The sequence below is a fragment of the Furipterus horrens genome, unplaced genomic scaffold (genome assembly GCF_987537825.1).
Source record: "Furipterus horrens unplaced genomic scaffold, mFurHor1.1.pri manual_scaffold_1, whole genome shotgun sequence".
NCBI lineage: Eukaryota > Metazoa > Chordata > Mammalia > Chiroptera > Furipteridae > Furipterus > Furipterus horrens.
Window position 1 is genome coordinate 97064873 of NW_028327171.1, and position 24237 is coordinate 97089109.

The 24237-nt window shown below is 37.8% G+C and overlaps 1 protein-coding gene across 1 annotated transcript in view; it reads right to left on the reverse strand.

Annotated features, from left to right (window-relative positions):
* Positions 1-24237, reverse strand: part of CFAP44 (cilia and flagella associated protein 44) — a 153568-nt gene that overhangs the window by 102039 nt on the left and 27292 nt on the right. Inside the window, exons 7-13 of the mRNA XM_090276613.1 lie at positions 23308-23524; positions 19387-19501; positions 15802-15966; positions 13845-14000; positions 13380-13427; positions 12715-12814; positions 2994-3088 (exon numbers count right to left, since the gene is read on the reverse strand). Of these exons, the coding sequence (XP_090132739.1) occupies positions 2994-3088; positions 12715-12814; positions 13380-13427; positions 13845-14000; positions 15802-15966; positions 19387-19501; positions 23308-23524 (896 nt within the window). The remainder of the gene's footprint in view (positions 1-2993; positions 3089-12714; positions 12815-13379; positions 13428-13844; positions 14001-15801; positions 15967-19386; positions 19502-23307; positions 23525-24237) is intronic.

Consider the following 24237-nt stretch of genomic DNA (forward strand, 5'->3'; position numbering starts at 1 on the left):
TTTGGGAGTCCTTTAAAGAGATAGCTGCCGTACTCTAGGAGAGTGATTATAGTCACTTGGTCTGAAGTGATGTAGTGGAGATGGGGGTATAGACATATGTATATTTTAGCAAGAAGTATAATCGCCCTATGGTAATGACTGGGTATGTGGAATGAGGCAGAGGGAGGTATCAAGGACAACTAAGACATATACTATGTCAGGGAACACTGAAAGGGAGCCAGATGTGTGAGTGGCTTGTTGCTGCTATCATTGTTTTGGTGGGAGAAATAGCTGGGGGCAAGCAGAAAAGCATTAATTTGGTCTTGGCCATGTTGAGTTTGAGGTCCCCTGGAGATTTCAAAATAGAGATGACATACAGTCTGCAGCTTAGAGGGCTGGAGATGTAAATCTAGCACTGTTTGAATATGCTAAATCTGTTGTCTTGAAAGGCATTCAGAAGGGAGACAGTCCTGGTATTCTTTAGAGCAGAGTGACCATCCCTGAGGCCAGGCAATTGTAATAATATTGGAAATAAAAAAAACGGGTTGTTAATTCAACAGCCATTTACTAAGTGTCAGATATACCAGTAGCTGTAGAGGCACTAGAGGTACAAAGAATAGGTATGATTGTCACCATGAAGAACAAATAGTTTTGTGGAAAGGAAAGACAGTAAAGCAAATCATCTTACTATGTTGTGGTAAGTGCTAAAAAAGAAGTATATATGCAATCCTTAACAAACAAAAATATAACAGAGGAAGGAACACGTAGCTCTATTGGAAGGTGAGGGTCACAAAGGTCTATGCAGAGAAGATGATGTTTGCCCTAAGTTCAGTTGTCAAGAATGATGTGGAGTTTTCAAGAAGGCAGGGAGTATGGAAAGGGGCATTTCAATTCTAGTGTAATATTCATATGATCATTAGTTGGACATAAGGCTAAAATGGAGAATATTCTATGGACATCAGAAAACCATCCAAATAAAGAATTCAGTTACTTGGGTTGTATTTTAAAGACTTCAGTAGGAGTGGAAAAATATGATATATTACAGAATTGTATATCTGAAACTTATATAATTTTATTAACCAATGTCACCCCAATAAATTCAATTAAAAAAAGAGTGAGCCAGGATTGGTAATCCAAATACGCTGTGATTTCTACTTGTTCTAGCCTAATCATTGCTCTGCCTCTATTCCCTGGCCTAAATTCTCCTTCTGATCTTGATCCCATCATGAAATTCCCCTTCATTCCAGCCATCTCTGTATCTACTTTGAGCCTGGAACGTTTTCTTTTTTATTTCACCCAAAACAGTAAAAATGAAACATTCTCAAAATATTCCCTTGATATTTCAGAAAATATGACTGCAAGCGCTGGCTGGGTGGCTGAACTGGTTGGAATATCATCTGTACTCCAAAAGGTTGTGGGTTTGATTCCTGGTCAGGGAGCATGCCTAGGTTATGGGTTCCATCCCTGGTTGGGGTTGTATGGAAGGAAACCAATTAATATTTCTCTCTCACATTGCAACCTCTCCCCCGCTCCCAGCTCTCTTCCTTCCTTCCTTCCTTCCTTCCTTCCTTTCTTTTCTTTTTTCCTTCTTTCTTTATTTCTTTCTTCCTTTTTTTCTTTCTTTCTTTCTTTCTCTCTTCCTTTCTTTCTTTCTTCCTTTCCTTCTCTCTCTCCACCCTCCCACCCACTCTCTCTCAAATCAATGAAAACATATCCTCAGGTGAGGGTTAAAAAAAAGATATTAAAAAAATAAGTAAATAAAACATGGCTGCAAATTATTTGACATGCCTCCCATGGAGACATGGGCTTTAAGTCCCTCCCCCTTTAATCTGAGTGGAGCTCATGACTGCTTCACTCAATAGAGTATGGTAGGAGTGGCATTATATGACTCTTGAGGCTGGGAAGGCCAGCAGCTTCTGCCTTGTTGTTGGAACACTAGATCTCAGAGCCCTGAGCTGCTGTGTAAGAAGTGTGGGGCTGCCCTAAGGCCACCAAGTTATGATGAAGCCCAAGCCACATGGAGGGGCTATTAGGTAAGCACTCCTGCTGACATCCAAGTTTAGTCCAGCCTTTAACCCAGGTACCAGAGCTATAATACATAAGCCTTTAGATGATTCCAGGACTTAACCATTCAAGTCTTGCCAGCTGAGGTCCCAGACACATGAAGCAGACATAACCCATCCCTGCTGTCATCTGTCTGAATTCCCAATCTACAGAGTATCTGAGCAAAATAAAATGATTGCTGTTTTATACCACTACATTTTGTGATAGTTTGTTACACAGCAATAGATAACTAGAACAACTCCCTGTCTCTGCCTAAATTTTTTCCCATAGCTCTGTCATTATCTAACATCATATATTTTAATTATTTTTTTATTGTCTGTCTCATCTCCTATCTTCCACTACAGTGTAAGTTGCCATGAAGGCAAGTAGTTTTTTCTTTGTTCATTGCTGTAGTCCAGTGGTTCTCAACCTGTGGGTCGCGACCCCTTTGCGGGTTGAACGACCCTTTCACAGGGTCGCCTAAGACCATCGGAAAACACATATAATTACATATTGTTTTTGCGATTAATCACTATGCTTTAGTTATGGTTGGGGGGTCTCCACAACATGAGGAACTGTATTAAAGGGTTGCAGCATTAGGAAGGTTGAGAACCACTGCTGTAGTCCCAGAATCCAGAACAAGGCCCAACACCTAGTAGGTATGCTGGAAATATAAATAGAAGGAATAAAATTAGAGCCAGGCAGATAGAGATTATATACAAAATTTCTGTTGGGTAATTACTTTGTAACACAGAACTACTACTAATCTGCAGGTAGCATAAAAAAGATTTTCATTAAAACAGGACCAATAGCAAGGTCATGATATGATTTCTATCATGTTTTAAGTGAATAAACTAACTGAAAAATTTTATTCTTTTCTGAAAACCAGAGACAGAAAATATATTTATTTCCCAGAAATAGCATTGATATTATGAATAGAATCTGGTAGAAATTCATTATAATATACTTACCAGTTGGGGAACCCAAGCAAGGGCAGTACCTCCTTGTCTGAATTTCACATGAGTCAAAGGAGTTTTGCTGGCAAAATCATAGATTCGAACAGAGCCTATATAAAGACAGTTTTAAAAGAAAAAATGTATACATAATCATTTTAAAATAACCTCAGCTCACTTTATATGTTGAACATTATAACTAGAAATTTCATAAATAACTAAACCAACTGATAATTCAATAACCTTTCCTTAGTCAAAGATTTCTACGCATACCCCTTGACTGGGCAGCAAGAAAAAATCAGTTGGTTACTTATAAAGGAACTCCACAAGACTGTCAGCTGATTTATCTTCAGAAACTCTGCAGCCCAAAGAAATTAGCACTAAATATTTAAAGTGATGAAAAGCAAGAACCTAAACCAAGATTACTATACCCAGCAAAGTTATCACTTTTGATCGAAGGACAGATAAAAACCCTCTCAGACAAGAAAAAGCTCGGGGAGTTCATTACCACCAAACCAGTATTACAAGAAATGTTAAAGGTTTTTCTAGCAGAAGAAGAAAAAGAGATTAAAAATATGAGTAATAAAATGGCAATAAATACATATCTATCAACACTTACTTTGAAAGCAAATGAATTAAGTGCTCCAATCAAAAGACATATGGAGACTGAATGGATAAAAGTGGAAATGAAAAACTCCCTGGGGTATCAGTATTTATACCAGACAAAATGGACTTTAAAATAAATGATATAACAAAAGAAAATGAAGAACCCAGCAATCCGACTTCTGGGTATTTCATGGACACCCAAAACACTAAATCAGAAAGATACATACATATGAGTTTGTTCACTGCAGCATTATTTACAATAGCTAAGATATGAAAAAAACCTAAGTCTCCATCAATAGATGAATGGAAATGAAAAGAAAAAAGAAAAAGCTGGGTTAGCAATACTTATACAAAGGCTATAATAAGAGACAACAATGGAGATCCAAGATGGTGGAGGAGTAAGTGGAAGCTACACTAACCTCCTCCCAGGACCAGTCTGGATTTACAACTTAATTTTGGAGAAATCATCTGGAATAACCAACGGAACACTAGCTGGAAAGAAGTCTTATAACCACGGAGAGACAGAAAAGGCCGCTACATCACAACGTGACCGGTAGGGAGTGCGGAGACGCGGAAGGGCTGGCTGGGCTCACACGGGTGGCTGCTGAAGGGACTGAGAAACAGCTCAGCAGCCGGGGATTCCCCCTGAGAAGGGCAGGGTCTAAACCCCCAGCTGGGCTTCCCAGCCTACAGCGACAGAGTGGAAAGTAAAATAGTATCAGCTGTGAAAAGCGAAAAGGCACAGGCTTTCTTGCTAGCCGGAGAGAAACAGCAGGAGAAAAAGAGCTCTTAAGTGGATCACATACGAAAATATTTTGGCCACCACTTCCCTGGGCTCAAGCAGAGGGAAGGCAGAGAGGACTGGAGACACTTGGGGAGAATTTGGCACGGTGGCTTTGAGGGGAGAACTGGAGGAGCAGCTGACTGGGTCCCAGTGCTGACTCGTCCCCAGTACTGCGGGTAGACCATTCCCCTCCAAGTGGCGTCAGCCTGAGGGGAAGCAAAAGCCCTGCCTGCAGGAATTAAGCTGCCACACCCACAGTCCTTAAGCCTGACAGCTAATCACAGATTGAATAGATTAACAAAGAAGACAGACAACAACAGTAGATCCCTGGAAGTCTCCAACAGGCTGCCTAGGGCCAGACTGGTACATGATCTGACGCCACCAGAGGCAGATCCAGGAAGTGCAGATCATTCCAAGAAGCACCAACAAACAATAGGAGTCAAAAAAATGGGGAGACAGAGAAACAACCTCCCATCAAAAGGAAAGGTAGAATCCCCAGGAAGAGTGCTAAATGAAATAGAGGGGAGCGAACTATCAGATATGGAATTCAAAACATGGATTATGGAGAAGCTGAATGAGCTCAGCGGAAACTTCAAAGAACTCCAGAAAAACTACAAGGAACTCACAGAAAATTACGTGAGCATGAAAAAGGACATAGAAGCTATCAATAAGAGCCAGGAGGAAATGAAAAATACGATCTCTGAATTGAAGAACACAGTAGAAGGAATTAAAAGCAGGCTAGAGGAAGCAGAAGATCGGATCAGCGAGCTGGAGGACAACCTACACAAAAACTCCCAGACAATGCAACAAAATGAAAAAAGACTGAACAAGACTGAAGAGGTTCTAAGACAGCTGCAGGACAACATGAAACGTAATAATATCCGTATCATAGGAATTCCAGAAGGAGAAGAAGAAGAGCAAGGGATAGAAAACCTCTTTGAAAAACTAATGACAGAAAACTTTCCTAACATGACGAGAGAAAGAGTCACGCAAGTCCAGGAAGCACAGAGGGTCCCAATGAAGATGAACCCCAACAGGCCCACCTCAAGACACATCATAATTAAAATGCCAACATTCAAAGACAAAGAGAGGATCCTAAAAGCAGCAAGAGAAAAACAACTAATAACATACAAGGGTACTCCAATAAGGCTATCATCAGATTTCTCAGCAGAAACACTACAAGCCAGAAGGGAATGGCAAAAAGTATTCCAAGCAATGAAAAACAAAGGCCTACAACCTAGAATACTATACCCAGCAAAGCTCTCATTCAAAATGGAGGGTGAAATAAGGAGCTTCCAAGACAAAAGAAGGCTAAAAGAATACATCTCCACCAAACCAGCAATGCAAGAGATGCTAAAAGGTCTGCTCTAAGAAGATAAAGAAACAGAGAGAGACAGAGAAGAACACGAGTACAAAGGGGAAAAATGACAATGAATAAGTACTTATCGGTAATAACCTTAAATGTAAATGGATTAAACGCTCCAATTAAAAGACATAGGGTAGCTGAATGGATTAGAAAGAATGACCCACATATATGCTGTCTACAAGAGACCCACCTTAGAACAAAAGATCTACACAGACTGAAAGTAAAGGGATGGAAAAATGTATTCCAAGCAAATGGACATGAAAAAAAAGCCGGGGTAGCAATACTTATATCAGACAAAACAGATTTCACAGCAAAGTCCATAAAAAGAGACAAAGAAGGGCATTTCATAATACTTAAGGGGAAAATCCATCAAGAAGATATAACCCTTATAAATATATATGCACCAAACTTAGGAGCACCCAAATATGTAAGGAAACTTTTGAAAGACTCCAAGAAAGATATAGACAACAACACACTCATAGTAGGGGACTTTAACACCCCATTGTCAACAATGGACAGATCTTCGAAGCAAAGAAACACCAAAGATATGGAGGCACTGAACAACACCCTAGATCAAATGGACTTAGTCGATATATATAGAAGTTTTTACCCCAAAGAAGCAAAATATACATACTTCTCAAGTGCACATGGAACATTTTCAAAGATAGACCACATGGTAGGACACAAAACAAGCCTTAACAAATTCAAGAAAATTGAAATTATATCAAGCATCTTCTCAGATCACAATGGCTTAAAATTGGAAATCAACCTCAAGGAAAAAACTCAAAAACATTCAAACTCATGGAGAATGAATAACATGCTATTAAATAATGAATGGGTTAACAATGACATCAAGGAAGAAATCAAAAAGTTTCTGGAAACTAATGATAATGAACACACAACAACCCAAAACCTATGGGATACAGCGAAAGCAGTCCTAAGAGGAAAGTTCATAGCAATACAGGCCTACCTAAAAAAGCTAGAGGAATATCTAATAAAAAATTTAACCTTACAGCTACAAGATCTAGAGGAAGAACAACAAGCAAAGCCCAGATCAAGTAGAAGGAAGGAAATCATCAAGATCAGAGCAGAATTAAATGACATAGAGTCTAAACTAACAATTCAAAAGATAAACAAAAGTAGGAGCTGGTTCTTTGAAAAAATAAACAAAATTGACAAGCCTTTAAGCAGGCTCATCAAGAAAAAAAGAGAGAGGACCCAAATAAATAAAATCAGAAATGAAAGAGGAGAAATCACAACTGATACCACAGAAATACAAAGGATTATAAGAAATTATTATGAACAACTGTATGGCAAGAAATTTGACAACCTAGAGGAAATGGACAGATTCCTGGAAACCTATAGTCTTCCCAAACTGAATCAAGAAGAAGCAGAAAGTCTGAATAGACCAATAACAGCTAGTGAAATTGAAGCAGTAATCAAAAAACTCCCAGCACACAAAAGCCCTGGACCGGATGGCTTCACAAGTGAATTCTACAAAACATTTAGGAAAGAACTAACTCCTATCCTTCTCAGACTATTCCAAAAGATACAAGAAGAGGGAAGACTGCCAAACTCATTCTATGAAGCCAGTATAACCCTAATTCCAAAACCAGGTCAAGACACAACAAAGAAAGAAAACTACAGGCCAATATCGCTGATGAACATAGATGCTAAAATCCTCAACAAAATATTGGCAAACCGGATCCAGCAACACATTAGAAAGATCATACACCACGATCAAGTAGGATTCATCCCAGGGATGCAAGGATGGTTTAACATTCGTAAATCAATAAACGTAATACACCACATAAACAAAATGAAAGACAAAAACCACATGATAATATCAATAGATGCAGAAAAAGCATTTGATAAAGTACAACACCCATTTATGATAAAAACTCTCAGCAAAATGGGAATAGAGGGAGCATACCTCAACATAATAAAGGCCATATATGAGAAACCTGAAGCCAACATCATACTCAATGGGCAAAAACTGAGAGCATTCCCCCTGAGATCAGGAACAAGACAAGGATGTCCGCTCTCCCCACTCCTATTCAACATAGTCTTGGAAGTTCTAGCCACCGCAATCAGACAAGAAAGAGAAATAAAAGGCATCCAAATTGGAAAAGAGGAAGTAAAACTGTCATTATTTGCAGATGACATGATAGTGTACATAGAAAACCCTATAGACTCCACAAAAAAACTACTCGACCTAATAAGTGAATTCGGCAAAATAGCAGGATACAAAGTCAATATTAAGAAATCAAAGGCATTTTTATACACCAACAATAAAAACTCAGAGATAGAAACTGAAAGAAAAATTCAATTTACCATAGCAACAAGAAAAATAAAATACCTAGGAATAAACTTAACCAAGGAGGTAAAAGACCTGTACTCAGAAAACTACATAACATTGAAGAAAGAAATTAAAGAAGATACAAATAAATGGAAGCATATACCATGCTCATGGATGGGAAGAATCAACATCATTAAAATGTCCATACTACCCAAAGCAATTTATAGATTCAATGCAATCCCTATTAAAATACCAGCAACATATTTCACAGACCTAGAACAAATACTTCAAAAATTTATATGGAACCAAAAAAGAGCCCGAATAGCCACAGCAATTTTGAGGAAGAAGAACACAGTAGGAGGAATCACAATACCTGATATCAAACTATACTACAAGGCCACGGTAATCAAAACAGTCTGGTACTGGCATAAAAACAGACATATAGATCAATGGAACAGAATAGAGAGCCCAGAAATAAACCCAGGTTCATATGGTCAACTAATATTTGACAAAGGGGGAAAGAACATCAAATGGAGTGAAAAGAGCCTCTTCAACAAATGGTGTTGGGAGAACTGGACAGGGACATGCAAAAAAATGAAACTAGACCACCAACTTACACCATACACCAGAATAAACTCAAAATGGATCAAAGACTTAAATGTAAGCCGTGATACCATAAAAGTCCTAGAGGAAAAAATAGGCAGGAAAATTTCAGATATCCCACGTAGCAACATTTTCACTGATATATCTCCTAAGGCAAGGGAAATAAAGGAAAGAATAAACAAATGGGACTACATCAAACTAAAAAGTTTCTGCTCAGCTAAAGAAAACATCAGCAAGATGAAAAGGAAACCAACCATATGGGAAAATATATTCGCCAATGACATCTCAGACAAGGGATTGATCTCCAAAATATATAAAGAACTCATACGACTCAACACCAAGAAGACAGACAACCCAATTAAAAAATGGGCAAAGGACCTGAACAAACACTTCTCCAAAGAAGACATACAGAGGGCCCATAGACATATGAAAATATGCTCAACATCACTAGCCATCAGAGAGATGCAAATAAAAACCACAATGAGATACCACCTCACACCAGTCAGAATGGCCATAATCAACAAATCAACAAACAACTTGTGCTGGAGAGGATGCGGAGAAACGGGAACCCTGGTGCATTGCTGGTGGGAATGCAGACTGGTGCAGCCACTATGGAAAACAGTTTGGAATTTCCTCAAAAAACTAAAAATGGAACTGCCTTTTGAACCAGCAATTCCATTACTGGGATTATATCCGAAAAATCCTGAAACACCAATTCAAAAGAAACTATGCACTCCAATGTTCATAGCAGCACTATTTACAATAGCCAAGTGCTGGAAACAACCTAAATGCCCATCTGTAGATGAGTGGATCAAAAAACTGTGGTACATTTACACAATGGAGTTCTATGTAGCAGAAAGAAAGAAGGAACTTCTACCATTTGCAACAACATGGATGGAACTAGAGGGAATTATGCTTAGCGAAATAAGCCAGGCAACGAAAGAAAAATACGTTATGCTGTCACCTATTACAGGAAACTAATGAACAACACAAACAAATGAGCAAAATTGAACCAGAGGTATGTAAACAAGGAGTAGACTAACAGTAACAAGGGGGGAGGGGGGAGGGAGAAAAGGGGGTAAGAAGGGGAAGTGTAAAATCAAAGAACATGTATAAATGACCCACAGACATGGGCAACTGAGTGGGGACTGAATGTGGGGGAAGGGAGGGGCAGGATACAGGGAAGCAAGAGGGGAAAAAAAAAAAAAAGTGAGACAACTGTAATGGAAAAACAAACAAAAAAATTTTTTTTAGTGGGGGAAAATGAAAATATGAAGAATGGAAATGCCAGGTCAGTGAATATTAGGACAAAGATTTTCCTTCACGTTGTATATTTTTCTCCCTATTTGATCTCTCCAGAGTTTGGCATTCTAAACAAGTAATGACTTACGTTTCTTTGCATAGACCTAATAAGACCAGTTGTTAATAGAGGTTCCTTTTTCTGAACAAGCCTTTGACTGGAATGTCAAGCCTAAAGGAGACATGCTTGGGCTCATGTTGTTACCAAAAAGCCCTAAGGAACTGGGAATGACTTTCAAAGGTAATAAAAGCCCGCGAAATAAAAGGCCTGCCGCCATGGTTGGTTGTGCGGTCCACAGCAATCTCTCCAGGGAAGGAACGAAGGTTGTTTTCCTGAAAGATGGCTAGAAGGGACCTTAAGGCACAATGGAAAACCAGAAAGACTTGGAAAGGACAGGTGTGTACAGGCAAGGATGAATGCCAGGTATGTGGCCCAGCTTCTGTGCACTGAAGAGCAGACTGAGGGCCACCCTAAATGTTCCTTGGGTAAGTTCCAGCAAAACAGAACTAAAGATCATAAGTGATCATTTGCTGCTCTTGTTATGCTTATGCAAATGAACCGGATAAATTAAAAATGGACTTAATGTAGTCCCTTTAAAGACAAGGAGAGTAATCTTAGGGAGAAAAATCAGTATTCAAGGAAAATCACAATGATCAGTGGCAGACTGTAAAGTAGGGCAGCTAACCGTCTTAAAAGTTTCTTCTCATTTAAAAAATGGTTTCACTTGAAAATTAAACCATATCTGTGATATCACCAAAGAGATTCAAGTTGCAGGCAAGTAGAATGTCAAGTGCCTTGCAACTGTATGTCTTCCCAATAAGACAGTCTTACAGATTTAGAGACTTTTTTGTTGGTTATGTTACATAAATTAACATGTGTTTTCTGTTTTCAAAGGGCATAAGCCTATGACCGCATTACCTGAGTGATTGTCTGTACGCATAAGCCTCACTTAATCCTCTCTGCAGCGCTGCCTCCGGAGACTCAACAGTTTGGCTGAACTAAATGGCTGGGTTGGTGAAGAATGGGGTGGTCTGTGGGCCTCACTTTAAAACCGGTTTCTCTTTTCTATCCTAATGGCTTGGACAGAAAGGGCCCAGAGGTCTGAGAGGGGGGAAACATAAACTATTTCCCTCAGCCCAAACTAAATAAAATGGGCAAAAGGGTTTTGGACAGGAGAGATGTGCCTAGCACACCTTCCTCCAAAGAAGCCCTTTTTTTTTTTTTTTTTCTCCTAATGTGGAACATTGAAAAATTAATCCCTGCCTTTTGCCACCTAGTAGTTATGGATTGAATGATGCTTTTTAACCCTTTTTGCCAAATCTGTTGCCCCCAGAACACAACAAGGATGCCAGCCTGCTAAACCAAGCACACCGTTGTCCGGAGACAGCCAACTGACCTGGAGTCTGCATGATCCTTCCCCATGTGGGAAGGCCACCCTCCCCTCCACACCCCCACTCTTATTAGGGATTTCTGGACCCAAGGGTAGGTAGGACGACGACCATGTCCAGCTTGAAGCAGCTAGAGGAGCTTGAGACCTTCGCCCATTGTCCTTTACAAGATTACAAAGGGTCTTAATATCTGAGAGGGAGGGATAGTTATTTTTTATGAACCATGGGTATGGACTTGGGGGGGGATGCTGGGGGAGGGAGATACTGGGTGGAGGGGAGTAAAGGGGAAAAAATTGGAACTACTGTAACAGCATAATCAATAAAATATACTTTAAAAAAAAAAAAAAGAGACAACAATGGACCCAGCAATTCCATTTCTGAGTATTTCTCAGAAGAAACTCAAAACACTAAATCAAAAAGATACATACATACATACATATAAATGTTCACTATAGCATTAATTATAATAGCCAAGATATGAAAACAACCTAAATGCCAATCAATAAATGAATGAATAAAGAAGTGGTACATATATACAATGGAATATGACTCATTCATAAAAAAGAATGAAATCTTGCTACCTGTAACAACATGAATAGACCTAGAGGGTATTGTGCTCAGTAAAATAAGTCAGATGGAGGAAGAAAAATGTCATGAGTTCACTTTTATGTTGAATCTAAAAAACAAAATAGATGAACAAGCAGAACAGAAAAAGACTCATAGATACAGAGAACATTTTGACAGTTGTCAGAGGGGATGGGGGTTGAAGGAGGGGTTAAAAGGGTGAAGGGATTAAGAAGTACAAATTGGTTTTTACAGAATAGTAACAACTGTGGGGAAATAAAGTACAGCATAGGAAACATAGTCAATAATATTGTAATAACTATGCATGGTGTCAGATGGGTATTAGATTTTTCAGGGTAATCATTTAGTAAGTTGTGTAATGTCTAATCACCAGGTTGTATACCTGAAACTAATATAATATTGTATGTCAAGTGTAAATGAAAAGTAAAAAAGTATTTAAAGTAAAAAAAAAAAAAAAGACAACCAATGATTCACTGGTAGACTAATTTCACTTTGCACAGTCCATATAGATTCTCCATAAGTCAAGAAGAAAGAAAGGATATGAAAAGAAAAAGAGGAGCACAATATATATAAGACCAAAATGAACATCATTTTCATCAGTGATTTACTGATTGTGTACTTACTTTAATCTCACAATAACCATGGCTGCTGCATTTTGTGCCCTTTCCCCTCCACAAAAACTCATCTCACTTGCATTAAAATGTTTCCCTTTTAGAAAAATTCTCAAATGCTTTTGTTTCACATACAAATATATATTTTAAATGAAACTAAAAGACCAGCTATATTTTCATTAAGAGTTCCTACTTACAGTCCAAAGCAGTAGTGGCCATAAGATAAGTGAGAGGAGAGACGGCCAAGGCTTCAATGGCTCCAGAATGGAAGGAGAAGAGACATTCTGGATCTTGTGTCTGATAACAAAAAGACAAAAATTCTATTAGAACTCGAAGACAGCTTAACATAGAATTAAGGTCAAGTTTAAAGAACTGAAAATAACACCCTCTAACTACTTGTGTGATTTTATCCTAATAGACATAAGAAAAGGCATAATAGGTTAGAAAAAATGCTAGACTTTGGAATTAGGAGAAATGGAGTTGATGGCTGTGTGATTTTGCACAAGCCACTTGGAATGCCAGTTCCCATTTTTTCATCAGTAGAATGAAATGATGGCAGCTGCCTGCCCACTAAATAGGACAGGGGTGAGGATTACATGAGATAATATAAATGCAAATGGCTTATGTTTATGAAAACTGCAAAGCACTATATGTTAGCCATTGTCATTGTCACTTTTCTGGTACAATAGTAACAAAAGAAAAGAGAGAGAGAAAAACAATATGAGTACTCAGCAATCAAATATATTGACCAAGTTTTTTATGGCAACAATGATCAAAGATGGAGAAAAATAAAGTATCTTTTAAGGAAGAATAATGAAGGTTATTATGAAAATTAGGAAAAATAACAAAATAGGCAACTTACGATATTTGAAAAACTAAGGTCAAGCTTCCATATGGCACCATTGGAATCCTGAAAAATTAAATATCTAATGACATTTTATCATATCGTTTTGAACTTTCATCAGATTAAAATAATTTTCTTCCTATGATTTAAAGCAAGTACAAAAAATAACACTGAACGCTTATATATATTTTAAAATGTGATGGAATTTTAACTAAATCAACATCTACATATCTTAGAACAAAACCACCTAATAAACAAAGCAATCTCATTATACTTATAGTTACTTTAACATAATAAAAATGTTCCTAATAGGTTTTCTGTGTTACAATATAGTCAATTAAATACCCAAATTCAGGAACTCTTCATTCATATCAATAAGAGTCTTAATAGTAAAATGGATTTACATGACAAAAAAATATAATACTATTTTAATTTTATGTTCAGGTACTTTTAAAAGAACCAAGAGAGAATAATGCAACTTACCTGAGCCAACCAAAAGTTGTTTCCAGTTTCATTCATTTTTATCATTGAGAAGAGTTTAACATTCTTGTCTACTTGAAGTTCATTAATGGGCTCGATCTCTAGCAATCCAGTCTCATCTATAATATCAGCAGTGTCTATGGTCTCAAAATCCCATATCTTATAAAATTAATAAGAAAATACTTTAATCATAGAGCAGTTTCTGAATTAATATTTTCTAAACCAGGAAAGAAATACAAAAAAATTCATTTGTTTTTATAGAGATCTGTGAGAAAATACAGCTCTAAATAAGAATTCTACTGCCCAAAGTAATCTGCATATCAAGGTTTAAAGACATGTACATACCAGGTCTTTCTGCACATAGAGTGGCCATAAGGAGTAAATGGTTCACTGGTTCAGCAAGACATCATAATAAGCCCTGCTTTATATATACCAGTAGGCCCCCTGGAAGGGGGAAATAGACCTTCTTGCTTAATAATTCGAACTCTATCTTCATAACAAGCAGAGAAAATGAATGTGATGATGTGTTTATTAGAACCTGTTTCTCTTTCTTATCCTCAGTTTAGACTGTATTATTCAGATAAGGGTTGTTGTTCTTGGGATGGGAGACCAGAACGCTACAGGAAGGGTGAGGGAGCACAGTTTCACCTCATGCATCAGAGAGACTCAGAAGGCCTCCCTCTGTGAAGTGCCAAAGCCTACTCTGGATGGTTCTGTTGACATACTCTGCCATGTTATCCTGGCCTCAATAACTCAGGCTCTGAGAAAGTAACGACAGGGAGGATGGGTGTTGTCCCATATAGGTTAGGCTCATGGTGGAGGCCCTGGTCCTAGGGCTAGATGAATGCCTGGAGTTGGGGTAAGTTTTCCTAAGGGGTGAGAGATAGAGATGTCAATGTAAAGCACTGAAGAAATGGGGATGGACTTTGAAAAGGGTAGCAAGTTTAGAAATTAGCAGTTTTTATGAAGGGATTCTCTGTGAAATATTTAATTTCTTGTCTCTTGAGGATTTCTTCCATTTGGTATCTTGACATTTATGGGAGACATATCTTGGAAGGAGTGAATATATTGTATGACATAATAAAGAGTAATGAGTAAAATCTTTCAAGATCAAATTTAATGTGGTAAATATGAAAAATTTATACTTGGGTTCAAAAAGCCAACTGTTAGAGGGCAGACTGTAGAAGATATGACAAACAGTATTTTAGACATAGTAAGCTCAAGAGGTGTCAACAATGATCAGATTAAAAAGTAGTCTTACTTCTGATGATACAACCTAAATAATATCCAGAGAACCCTACGACTTTCTTATGAAAGGCCCCAGAAGGAATGCATACGAAGAGGGCCACAAGATAAATCAGGGGCTCCAGGTTTGTGAGCAACAGCAGGGCACACATACACAGGTGTGACCAAAACAAGGAGGAACAGCATGCCAGCTTAGCCCACACTATGGGCATGAGAGTGTCTACCGGTGAAGACAATGAGTTCACTACTGTCAGGTGAAAGGAGGGGGAGTGTCCATAGCCAAACCCTCTCATCTCATCTTTGAGTGTATTCTTGCTTGGTAACTTCAGTGAAAAATAACCAACAAATGTTTGGCACTTTTGTCCCTAAAAGATGATCCATTCACACCAGGCATTTTGGAAGGATATCTGTGTCCACTATTTATATCATGCTACCATGGGCTTTCATTTTCTGAAACTACTATTTAAACAACAGATTCAAAATAAGAAAAGATTATTCAGAAAATTTTAGTGCTGAGATGCTGTAAACTAATTTTGACTAGAATTCAAATATTTACAAGAGAAGTATTATTTTTAATGAGTTGACCTGGGAGTAAGTGACCACTGATCTCCTTCATAGAGTGACCTTTGTGAGAAATAAAGAACTGACAGAACCAACTGAGTGATCTGCAAAGCTTCAATGTGGGTGCTACTGTCCAAGTATCAGGAAAACTTACCCTAATGCATCCATCTGACCCGATAGTGATAACTTCACCCTCATCTAGCACGATCTGGTTGATGGGACCCTGGTGACAAGACTTACTTCCAGTTCGACAGAGCTCAACTTTGATGAGGCCAGCATCCCAAACCAGCATGTTGCCCCATTCTGACCCTGACAGCACCTGGCAGGTGTGCAGAAAGGAAGGAATGTGCATTAAGACAGACAAATGTGTATATTTATGCCTCAGGTAACAGGAAAAAATGATTTTTTAAGATTATTTTTCTTGATTATAATAGTAAAACATTTTAAATATGGTAAAAATAAGAAAATATAGAAATGAAAATTCACTACCCCAGGAAGAACCACTAATTACATGCTGATATATTTCCTCTGAGGGTTATGCATCATTTTCATTGTCGTGATTAGGCTGTATGCTGCTGGTAACTTTTCAAACACATCTGCTTTCTTTGTACATCTCTTAAGGACACATTCCAGCAGTGGAAATACTGAGTCAAAAGTTAGAGGTATATTTTAAATTCTTGACAGATGAGGCTATACTTTTTAAGTGTCATAACATCAACTTATAAGATGTTTAATAAGCTGTGAGGGCATTACTGAACTAATAAAATTATAGTATAACTGTATCCAATTTTAAAGAAGAATGATCATCTGGAACCACCTCATAATAATCCACTTAATTCAGCACTTCCCAAAGTATCAATACATACCACCAAACACTTGTTCTTAGAATATTTAACAGGTGTTACCTAAAAATAATACTAATGGGGTAATGACTCTGTGCTGAGAACTGCTGGAGCACTTTACATACATAAAGTTATTTAACCTTAAAAATCATGAACTAGGTACATTTATTGGGGATAATACATATAGTTGTGCAAGTTGGGCACTTTATTTTCCCAGGAAAGACAGTTTTTCTCTTCACACAAAACCACATAAGCCAGGGAAAGCGCTGACTATTATTATCCTCATTTTACAAAGGAAAAATTGAAGAACAGCCCTGATAAGTATCTTGGTCAAAATTACTCAGAGTCAGGACTTTAAACCAGGCAACATGGCTCAAAAGCTCCCATTCCGACTACCACTACCTCAGAAGACAGCTGCTGGGATAAACAAAGTCAAACAAAGTCATTTTCTCTAGGACTCCTTGGACTCATTGACACAAAAGTACTCACGGGGAATCAGCAGGAGGAATTTTTAGATACAAAGGAATTCAGAGAGGAAGTGCTGTTTTCATCAAGCTTCTATGCAGACTAATGCTCCATGAAATGCCCATTGGGAAGCTGACCTAATTCTTTCCTGCCTGCTTTAGGATCCTGCATCCCCTTGTCCCACTCACCTAGAGTGACTTAGGACCTCGCCCAGTCTTTTCTACCTCTTTGTCTACCCATTCTTATTTATATTACCTAGTAAGCTTCAGCCCACTTGTGGCAGAGTCTTTATTTAGACTTGGTTTCTTCTGCCCAGTGACTAAAGCCACTAAAAGTCACCAATGCCTATAAGGCATTCGTTTTTGAAGTGCCATTCATGTCTAGTTTTCCTTTTCCAATTGTCCTGAGAAAAATCTAGGCCCTCACCACCTCTTCTTAGATCAGTGGTTCTCAACCTTCCTAATGCTGTGACCCTTTAATACAGTTCCTCATGTTGTGGTGACCCCCAACCACAAAATTATTTTCATAGCTACTTCATAACTCTAATTTTGCCATTGTTATGAATCATAATGTAAATATCTGATATGCAGGATGTATTTTCATTGTTACAAATTGAACATAATTAAAGCATAGTGATTAATCGCAAAAAAAATATGTAATTATACATGTGTTTTCCGATGGTCTTAGGTGACCCCTGTGAAAGGGTCATTTGACCCCCAAAGGGGTCGTGACCCACAGGTTGAGAACTGCTGTCTTAGAGGAAAGCAACAACTTCCTTCCTACCTCATCTTGACTCCAGATTCCCTAATTCACTTGGGATTTTGTAACCAAAATTATCTATAACTTCTTTCATTTGCAATTCTACTCTTCCAATATATAATAATTCTGCCTGGCTGTTAAAACCCTCATACACCAGAACCTAGACACACTTCTCAATTCCATTTCCCACTCTTTTCTAACAAGAATGCTATATTCTACTTAGCCCTCTAAATACATGATATTTATTCCTAATGCTAAACATTTCCTTTGTGGCTTTCTCATTAAAAAAGGCTTTTGCCTTGGCTGGTGTGGCTCAGTTGGTTGGGTGTCATCCCACAAACGGAGAGGTTGCCAGTTCAATTCCCCTTTAAGGCACATGCCTGGGTTGCAGGTTTGGTCCCCAGTCAAGGCGTATATGGAAGGCAACCAATTGCTGCTTCTCTCTCACAACAGTGTTTCTGTCCCTTTCACTCTCCCTTTCCCTCTCTCTAAAAATAAGAAGTTCAATTTAAAAAATAAAGACTTCTTTTCTCCCCTACATCTGCACAAACTCTACTGAACCTTTTAGAGATATATCTCATATCATGTTTTTAACAAGGGTTGCATCGATCTTCATGTAGCTTAATTCTTACAGTATTCAGAATATGAAGGTGGAATAATTTACAATCACCTTATGGGTTTGGATATACTATAGTCTAGCCAGCATCCAATGCTTTTTATTTCCTCCTACACACCATGATTCCTGACTGAGAATATCCCACTAGGTAGAGGACTAGACCATTTTGTTCCTTAGAGTAATATTTGTGCACTGGCTTTTACTTATAATTGAGATGATCACAAATAACCTATGCTAATAGGAAACCAAATACAATTTTAATAGAGAAATGATTCTGTAGGCAAAATGCCTATAAATTTTGTAAGAGAAAGAGAGGGAGTAATCTAACAATACTAAAAAATAAACAGATTAAAGCTACAGTGTTGCAGACGTTGATGTAAAGTTGCTCAATCTTGCTGAATAATAATCTGACAACAAAAACAAAAGACACAAGACAGTATATAATCTCTGACCAGAGATGGATTTAACGACACATGCCCTGGGCCCCAACTTCTGAAGGGTCCCACAAAACCCCAACTTTACACTTTTTTCTAATGACACCAAGTTTAGTTTCATTACTATGCTGCATAAAATATGGTTAACATGTAGTTTTATTTTCCCTGTCTCTCTTTTTTTTAAGGGCCCAATACTATCTTTTGCGCCTGGGGCCTCAACCGACCTTAATCTACCTCTGCCTTTGACTAAGTAAAGCCTCTTGAAACATCATGGCAAAGAAAAGAGAGGGGAAAGATACAATTGTTGCAACTCCATGACACAATTAAAAGGGACAAATGTGTTGCTATATTAATATATGAAAATGCTTGCATACTTTATATGTGTGTATAATATTTAGTAAAAACAAAACAAATGATATGTACATGTGGGTTATAACAATTTCATGGAAATGTATAAAAATTGATAATGTGAAGAGGCAAAATTAAATGTTGATGATGTTCATAAGTATAGTATCTGTTATTGCTAATATTGGCAGCGCTTTTTAGAGTGTATAATGTGACTTCATATGTGTATGTCACCCCAAAACCTAATTCTGTTATTGTAGAACAGAGGCTGTACTCACCTTCCCATCTGGGAGCTCCATGTAGCCTTCTATGTCAGTGGTGGTTGTTTTCCCAAATCGACCTAGTGAACCCTGCAGCTTGAGGCCAGTGAATGTTTGAGCCATTTCCCAGAACCTGCAGACAAGAAAGAGACTAAATGTACCTACCTCAATGAAGTATTTTTTATTTTAATATGACCCAAGCACTTATATATTTCATAGTCACATATATTATTACATCATTCATCTGATTAATATGTATTAGTCTACTACCTATTAGGCAAAGTTCTAGGCAATGTGAATTCAGCATTGAGCCAAATGAATCAAGAAAAAAAATTCCTTGCTTTTATAGATCTTATATTTTAGAGCTGTGCTGCCCTATACCATAGCCACTAGCCAAGTTGGACTAATTCAGATTGAAAGTAATTAAATAAAATTTAAAAATCAGTGTTTCAGTCAGACCAGCCACTGTCAGCTGCTCAATAGCTCCATGTGACTAGTGTTTACTGGAACGGACAGCACAGGACATTCCCACCCTGTCAGAACATTCTGTTTTATGTTTTATAATAATGTTTTAGAGGATGCAAAAGTTTTCCCAAAAATTCCAGTTTACTTGCTGTGCAACTTTAAGTGACTTTCTTGACCAGTGTGCCTTCATTTTCTCACGTAAAGAAAATGGGAATATTAGTAGCACCTACCTCATAAAACTGTTGAAAAAAATCTTAGTAAAGTGCATAGCACATAGAGGTAATCAATAAATGTTTGTTGTTACTAACATTTTTCCACTAATAGTCTAAACAAATGTATAGTTAGAATGATTTTTAAAAACATGTAGAAAAAAAATCTAGCCTACCAAATGGATATAAAATAGATAATGGAAGGTATCAACACCAATAATAGAAGCCAAAAACTAGGTGACCAACATCCTTTTCCAAGGCTATGGCAAACTCCTTAATCATATTTTCATATATTCTGTGTTTCTTTTACAGTACTTCACACATGATACTGTTCAATGTCTATCCTTCCCCAGAGATATAGTGCACAGAAAACATGCACTTTATTAAATGATGGGGAAATGTAAGGAAATTGAAATTTTTAGCCTATAGCTAGGAGAGGGTTATTGGAGAATTGCCCCAAGATTGCAGTTAAATTTTTTTCAATTAGTCTATATTTCTAATCATCTTACTGATTAAGATCAGCTTTCACTGGAATAAGAATTTAGGATATAAAAAATTTCTTTCATAAAAAGACAGAAATTATGTTCAAGGATGATAGTAGAAGGTTATTAAATAAACACATGACACAGGTAGAACCAGACAAAGAGGACAAAACCATTCCATCCTTGAAGTAGACTAGGGTATGACATAGTGAAAAAGATATGGAATTTAGAGCCTAAGACCTGAGATTAAGTGTAGGCCCTGCTACCCTTTAGTATCAAAGGACTGTGTCAGAAATGATCCTATTGTAATTCTTGTTGCAACAGATGAAGACTGACTTCAGACATGTCAAAATGATTTACTCATCATACATATTGCTATGAACAACAAATTTAATAGGAAATCTAAAAGTTCAATAAGAATTTGGAAATGCCATGTCAACATTAGGAAAACAATATACAAACTATTTTAGTAGGTAAAGCCTCTGAGAAGGCAGCAGGCTAAATTTAAAAGCCCTTCTTCTACCTGCACTGCCTGCAGTAATAAATCCCCATATTGAATTAGAAAAACTATTCTGCTACTTAGCTTTAAAGAGAAAACATTTAAAAAGTATCCTAATGGACTTCCAGTCAAGATGGTGGTGTAGATAAACACACCTTGCCTCCTCACATAACTACAGCAAAAATTACAACTAGACTACAAAACAAATATCACCCAGAAATGTCAGAAAATCAAGCTGTATGGAAGTCTGACAACCAAGGATTTAAAGAAACAACATTCATTTAGACAGGTAGGAGGGCAGAGATGCTGAGACATGCAGAGAGGTGTGGAAAGGTGGAGAGCCATGGAAAGGTACAGAGATATGGAATGGGCAGCCCCACATCCATGTGTTGTGGGTAAAAATCAGGAGGGATACCTTGGGAAAAAGGGATCCCAGCCCCAGACCAGATCACCATGCCCAGGATTCCAGCACCAGGAAGATAAGTCCCCATAACTTCTGGCTGTAAAAAAAATCAGTGGGGGTTGAGGTGGGGAAGAAACTGCAGAATTCACAGGAGATTCCTCTTAAAGGGCCCAGTCCCTCTGGGATTCAGCACCAGGGCAACAGCTGAAAGGGTACTAGTGGAATAAAAGGATAAATTAAAGTGACTGGCATTGGGACAAGTGCCAGGAGACTGCTTCCTCTCAGGCAAAACTCCAAAGACAAAGCAGCAACATTGTCCCCCCTCAGAGCCTTCTCCCACACAGAGCCACAGAGTGATGACATGGGTTGTCTCATCCTGGAGATTACCTAAGATTCACTCCATACAACTTACAGGTGCACTTTTCTACAATAGGCCATACTACTAAGGTAGCGACTCAAAGCAGCTCTACCTAATACATAGAAACAAACACAGGGGGCTTCGAAAATGAGGAGACAAAGAAATATGGCCCAAATGAAAGAATAGAACAAAATTCAAGGAAAAGAACTAAATAAAAAGGAGATAAGCAACCTATCTATGCAGAGTTCAAAACACTGGTTATCAGGATGCTCAAAAAACTCATTGGTTACTTCAACAGCATAAAAAAGGCCCAGGCAGAAATAAAGGTTACATTAAGTGAAATAAAGAAAAATCTTCAGGGAACCAACAATGAAGGGAATAAGGTTGAGAATCAAATCAACCATTTGTAACATAAGGAAGAAAAAAACATTTGATCAGAACAGCAGGAAGAAAAAAGAATTCAAAAATAAAAATGAGGATAGGCTAAGAAGCCTCTGGGACATCTCCAAATGCACCAACATCCAAATTATAGGGGTGCTAGAAGGAGAAGAGGAAGAGCAAGAAATTAAAAACTTATTTGAAAAAATAATGAAAGAAAACTTCCCTAATTTGGCAAAGGAAATAGACATACCAGTCCAGGGAGCACAGTGAGTCCCAAGCAAGTTGAACCCAAAGATGACCACACCAAGACACATCATAATTAAAATGCCAAAGCTTAAAGACAAAGAATCTTAAAAGCAGCAAGAGAAAAAGCAGATAGTTACAAACAAAGGAGCTTCTATATGACTATCAGCTGATTCCTCAAAAGAAACTCTGCAGGCTAGAAGGGACTGGCAAGAACTATTCAAAGTAATGAAAAGCAAGGACCTACAACCTGAATTACTATATCCAGCAAAGCTATTATTTAGAATGGAAGGGCAGATAATGTGCTTCTCAGACAAGGTAAAACTAAAGGAGTTCATCATCACCAAGCCATTATTATATAAAATGTTTAGTGACATATTTAAGAAAAAGATCATAACTATACACATTAAAATGGCAATAAATTCACAGCTATCAATAATTGAATCTAAAAAACAAATTAAGCCAACAAGGAGAACAGAAACAGAATCATAAATATGGAGATCATTTGGAGAATTATCAGTTGAGAGGGGGGAGGGGGACAATCAGGGAAAGGGTGCAAGGATTAAGAAGTTCAAATTGTTAGGTACAAAATAGACAGGAAGATGTTAAGAACAGTATAGGAAATGGAGTAGCCAAATAACTTACATGCATGACCCATGGACATGAATTAAGGGGCACGGGAGTGGTTGCTGAGGGGAATGGGCATACTGGGTAGAGGGTGGCAAAGAGAGAAAAATTGGGACAACTATAACAGCATAATCAATAAAATATATTTAAAAATAAAAATGAAAACTATCCTAATGTTAACAACATCAACAAAAATGTCTCCAGCTGGTTGATCCTTTTAGAAAATACCTTTACTATAATGTACTAGCACCTGTATTGGTCACGTGACTTACTTGATGTGGCCTGATCCTGATGTAGTAAGCTGCTCATCATCTTCAGGATTGAAAGTAACTTTAAAAACTTCCAGAGAAAAAGCTTTTGTCCTCAATATGGGCTGTTCCTCCTTCCAATTCCAGATGGTCAATGTATGATCAGGGTTGCCACCAACAGAGGCCAGCAATGTACCGCTGTAGTTAAAGTCCACATAAGCGTAGCTCAGGTCAGTCCCATCTGAAAGGATGAATGTAATAAATAGGTGCAGCATTTATTTCATTTTCAAAAGTGTATTATTTAAAAACATGCATACAGGAGAGATAAGAGAAAGAAAGAAAGAAAAGAAAGGAAGGAAGGAAGGAAGGAAGGAAGGAAGGAAGGAAGGAAGGAAGGAAGGAAGGAAAGAAAGAAAGAAAGAAAGAAAGAAAGAAAGAAAGAAAGAAAGAAAGAAAGAAAGGAAGAAAGAAAGGAAGAAAGAAAGAAATGTGCCCCCTTGAGGATGTGTATTGATGCTAGAATGCCAAGAACCCCTAAATAAATAATTCTAAAATCCTTTACCACCCTTGGTTTTAGAAAGTATGACTAATATGATGTGGGAGAGTAAATAAATCTTAATGACATTTTGCATGAGAAAAACACTTTAAGAACATATTCCATTTATGTAGTGGAGCAGGGAGCACAAAAGCATGTTATCAGAAGGAACTCAATCTGTAATTTAAACTTTACTACTGGAAAAAAAATCACAAAATAAAAACTGATGACTTCAATTTCCCATGTAAAAAGCTAGGAAGTCATGACTCCGTTCAACAACAAGTAAAACACCGAACAGACTGAAAAAAACAACTCTTCTTGGGTCCACAAGAGCGGGAAGTACACAGGGTGAACCATCACCCCCAAGACTGGAGAGACTGACAGGTGAATACATACAGGGCTTTGCAACTCACCAGAGC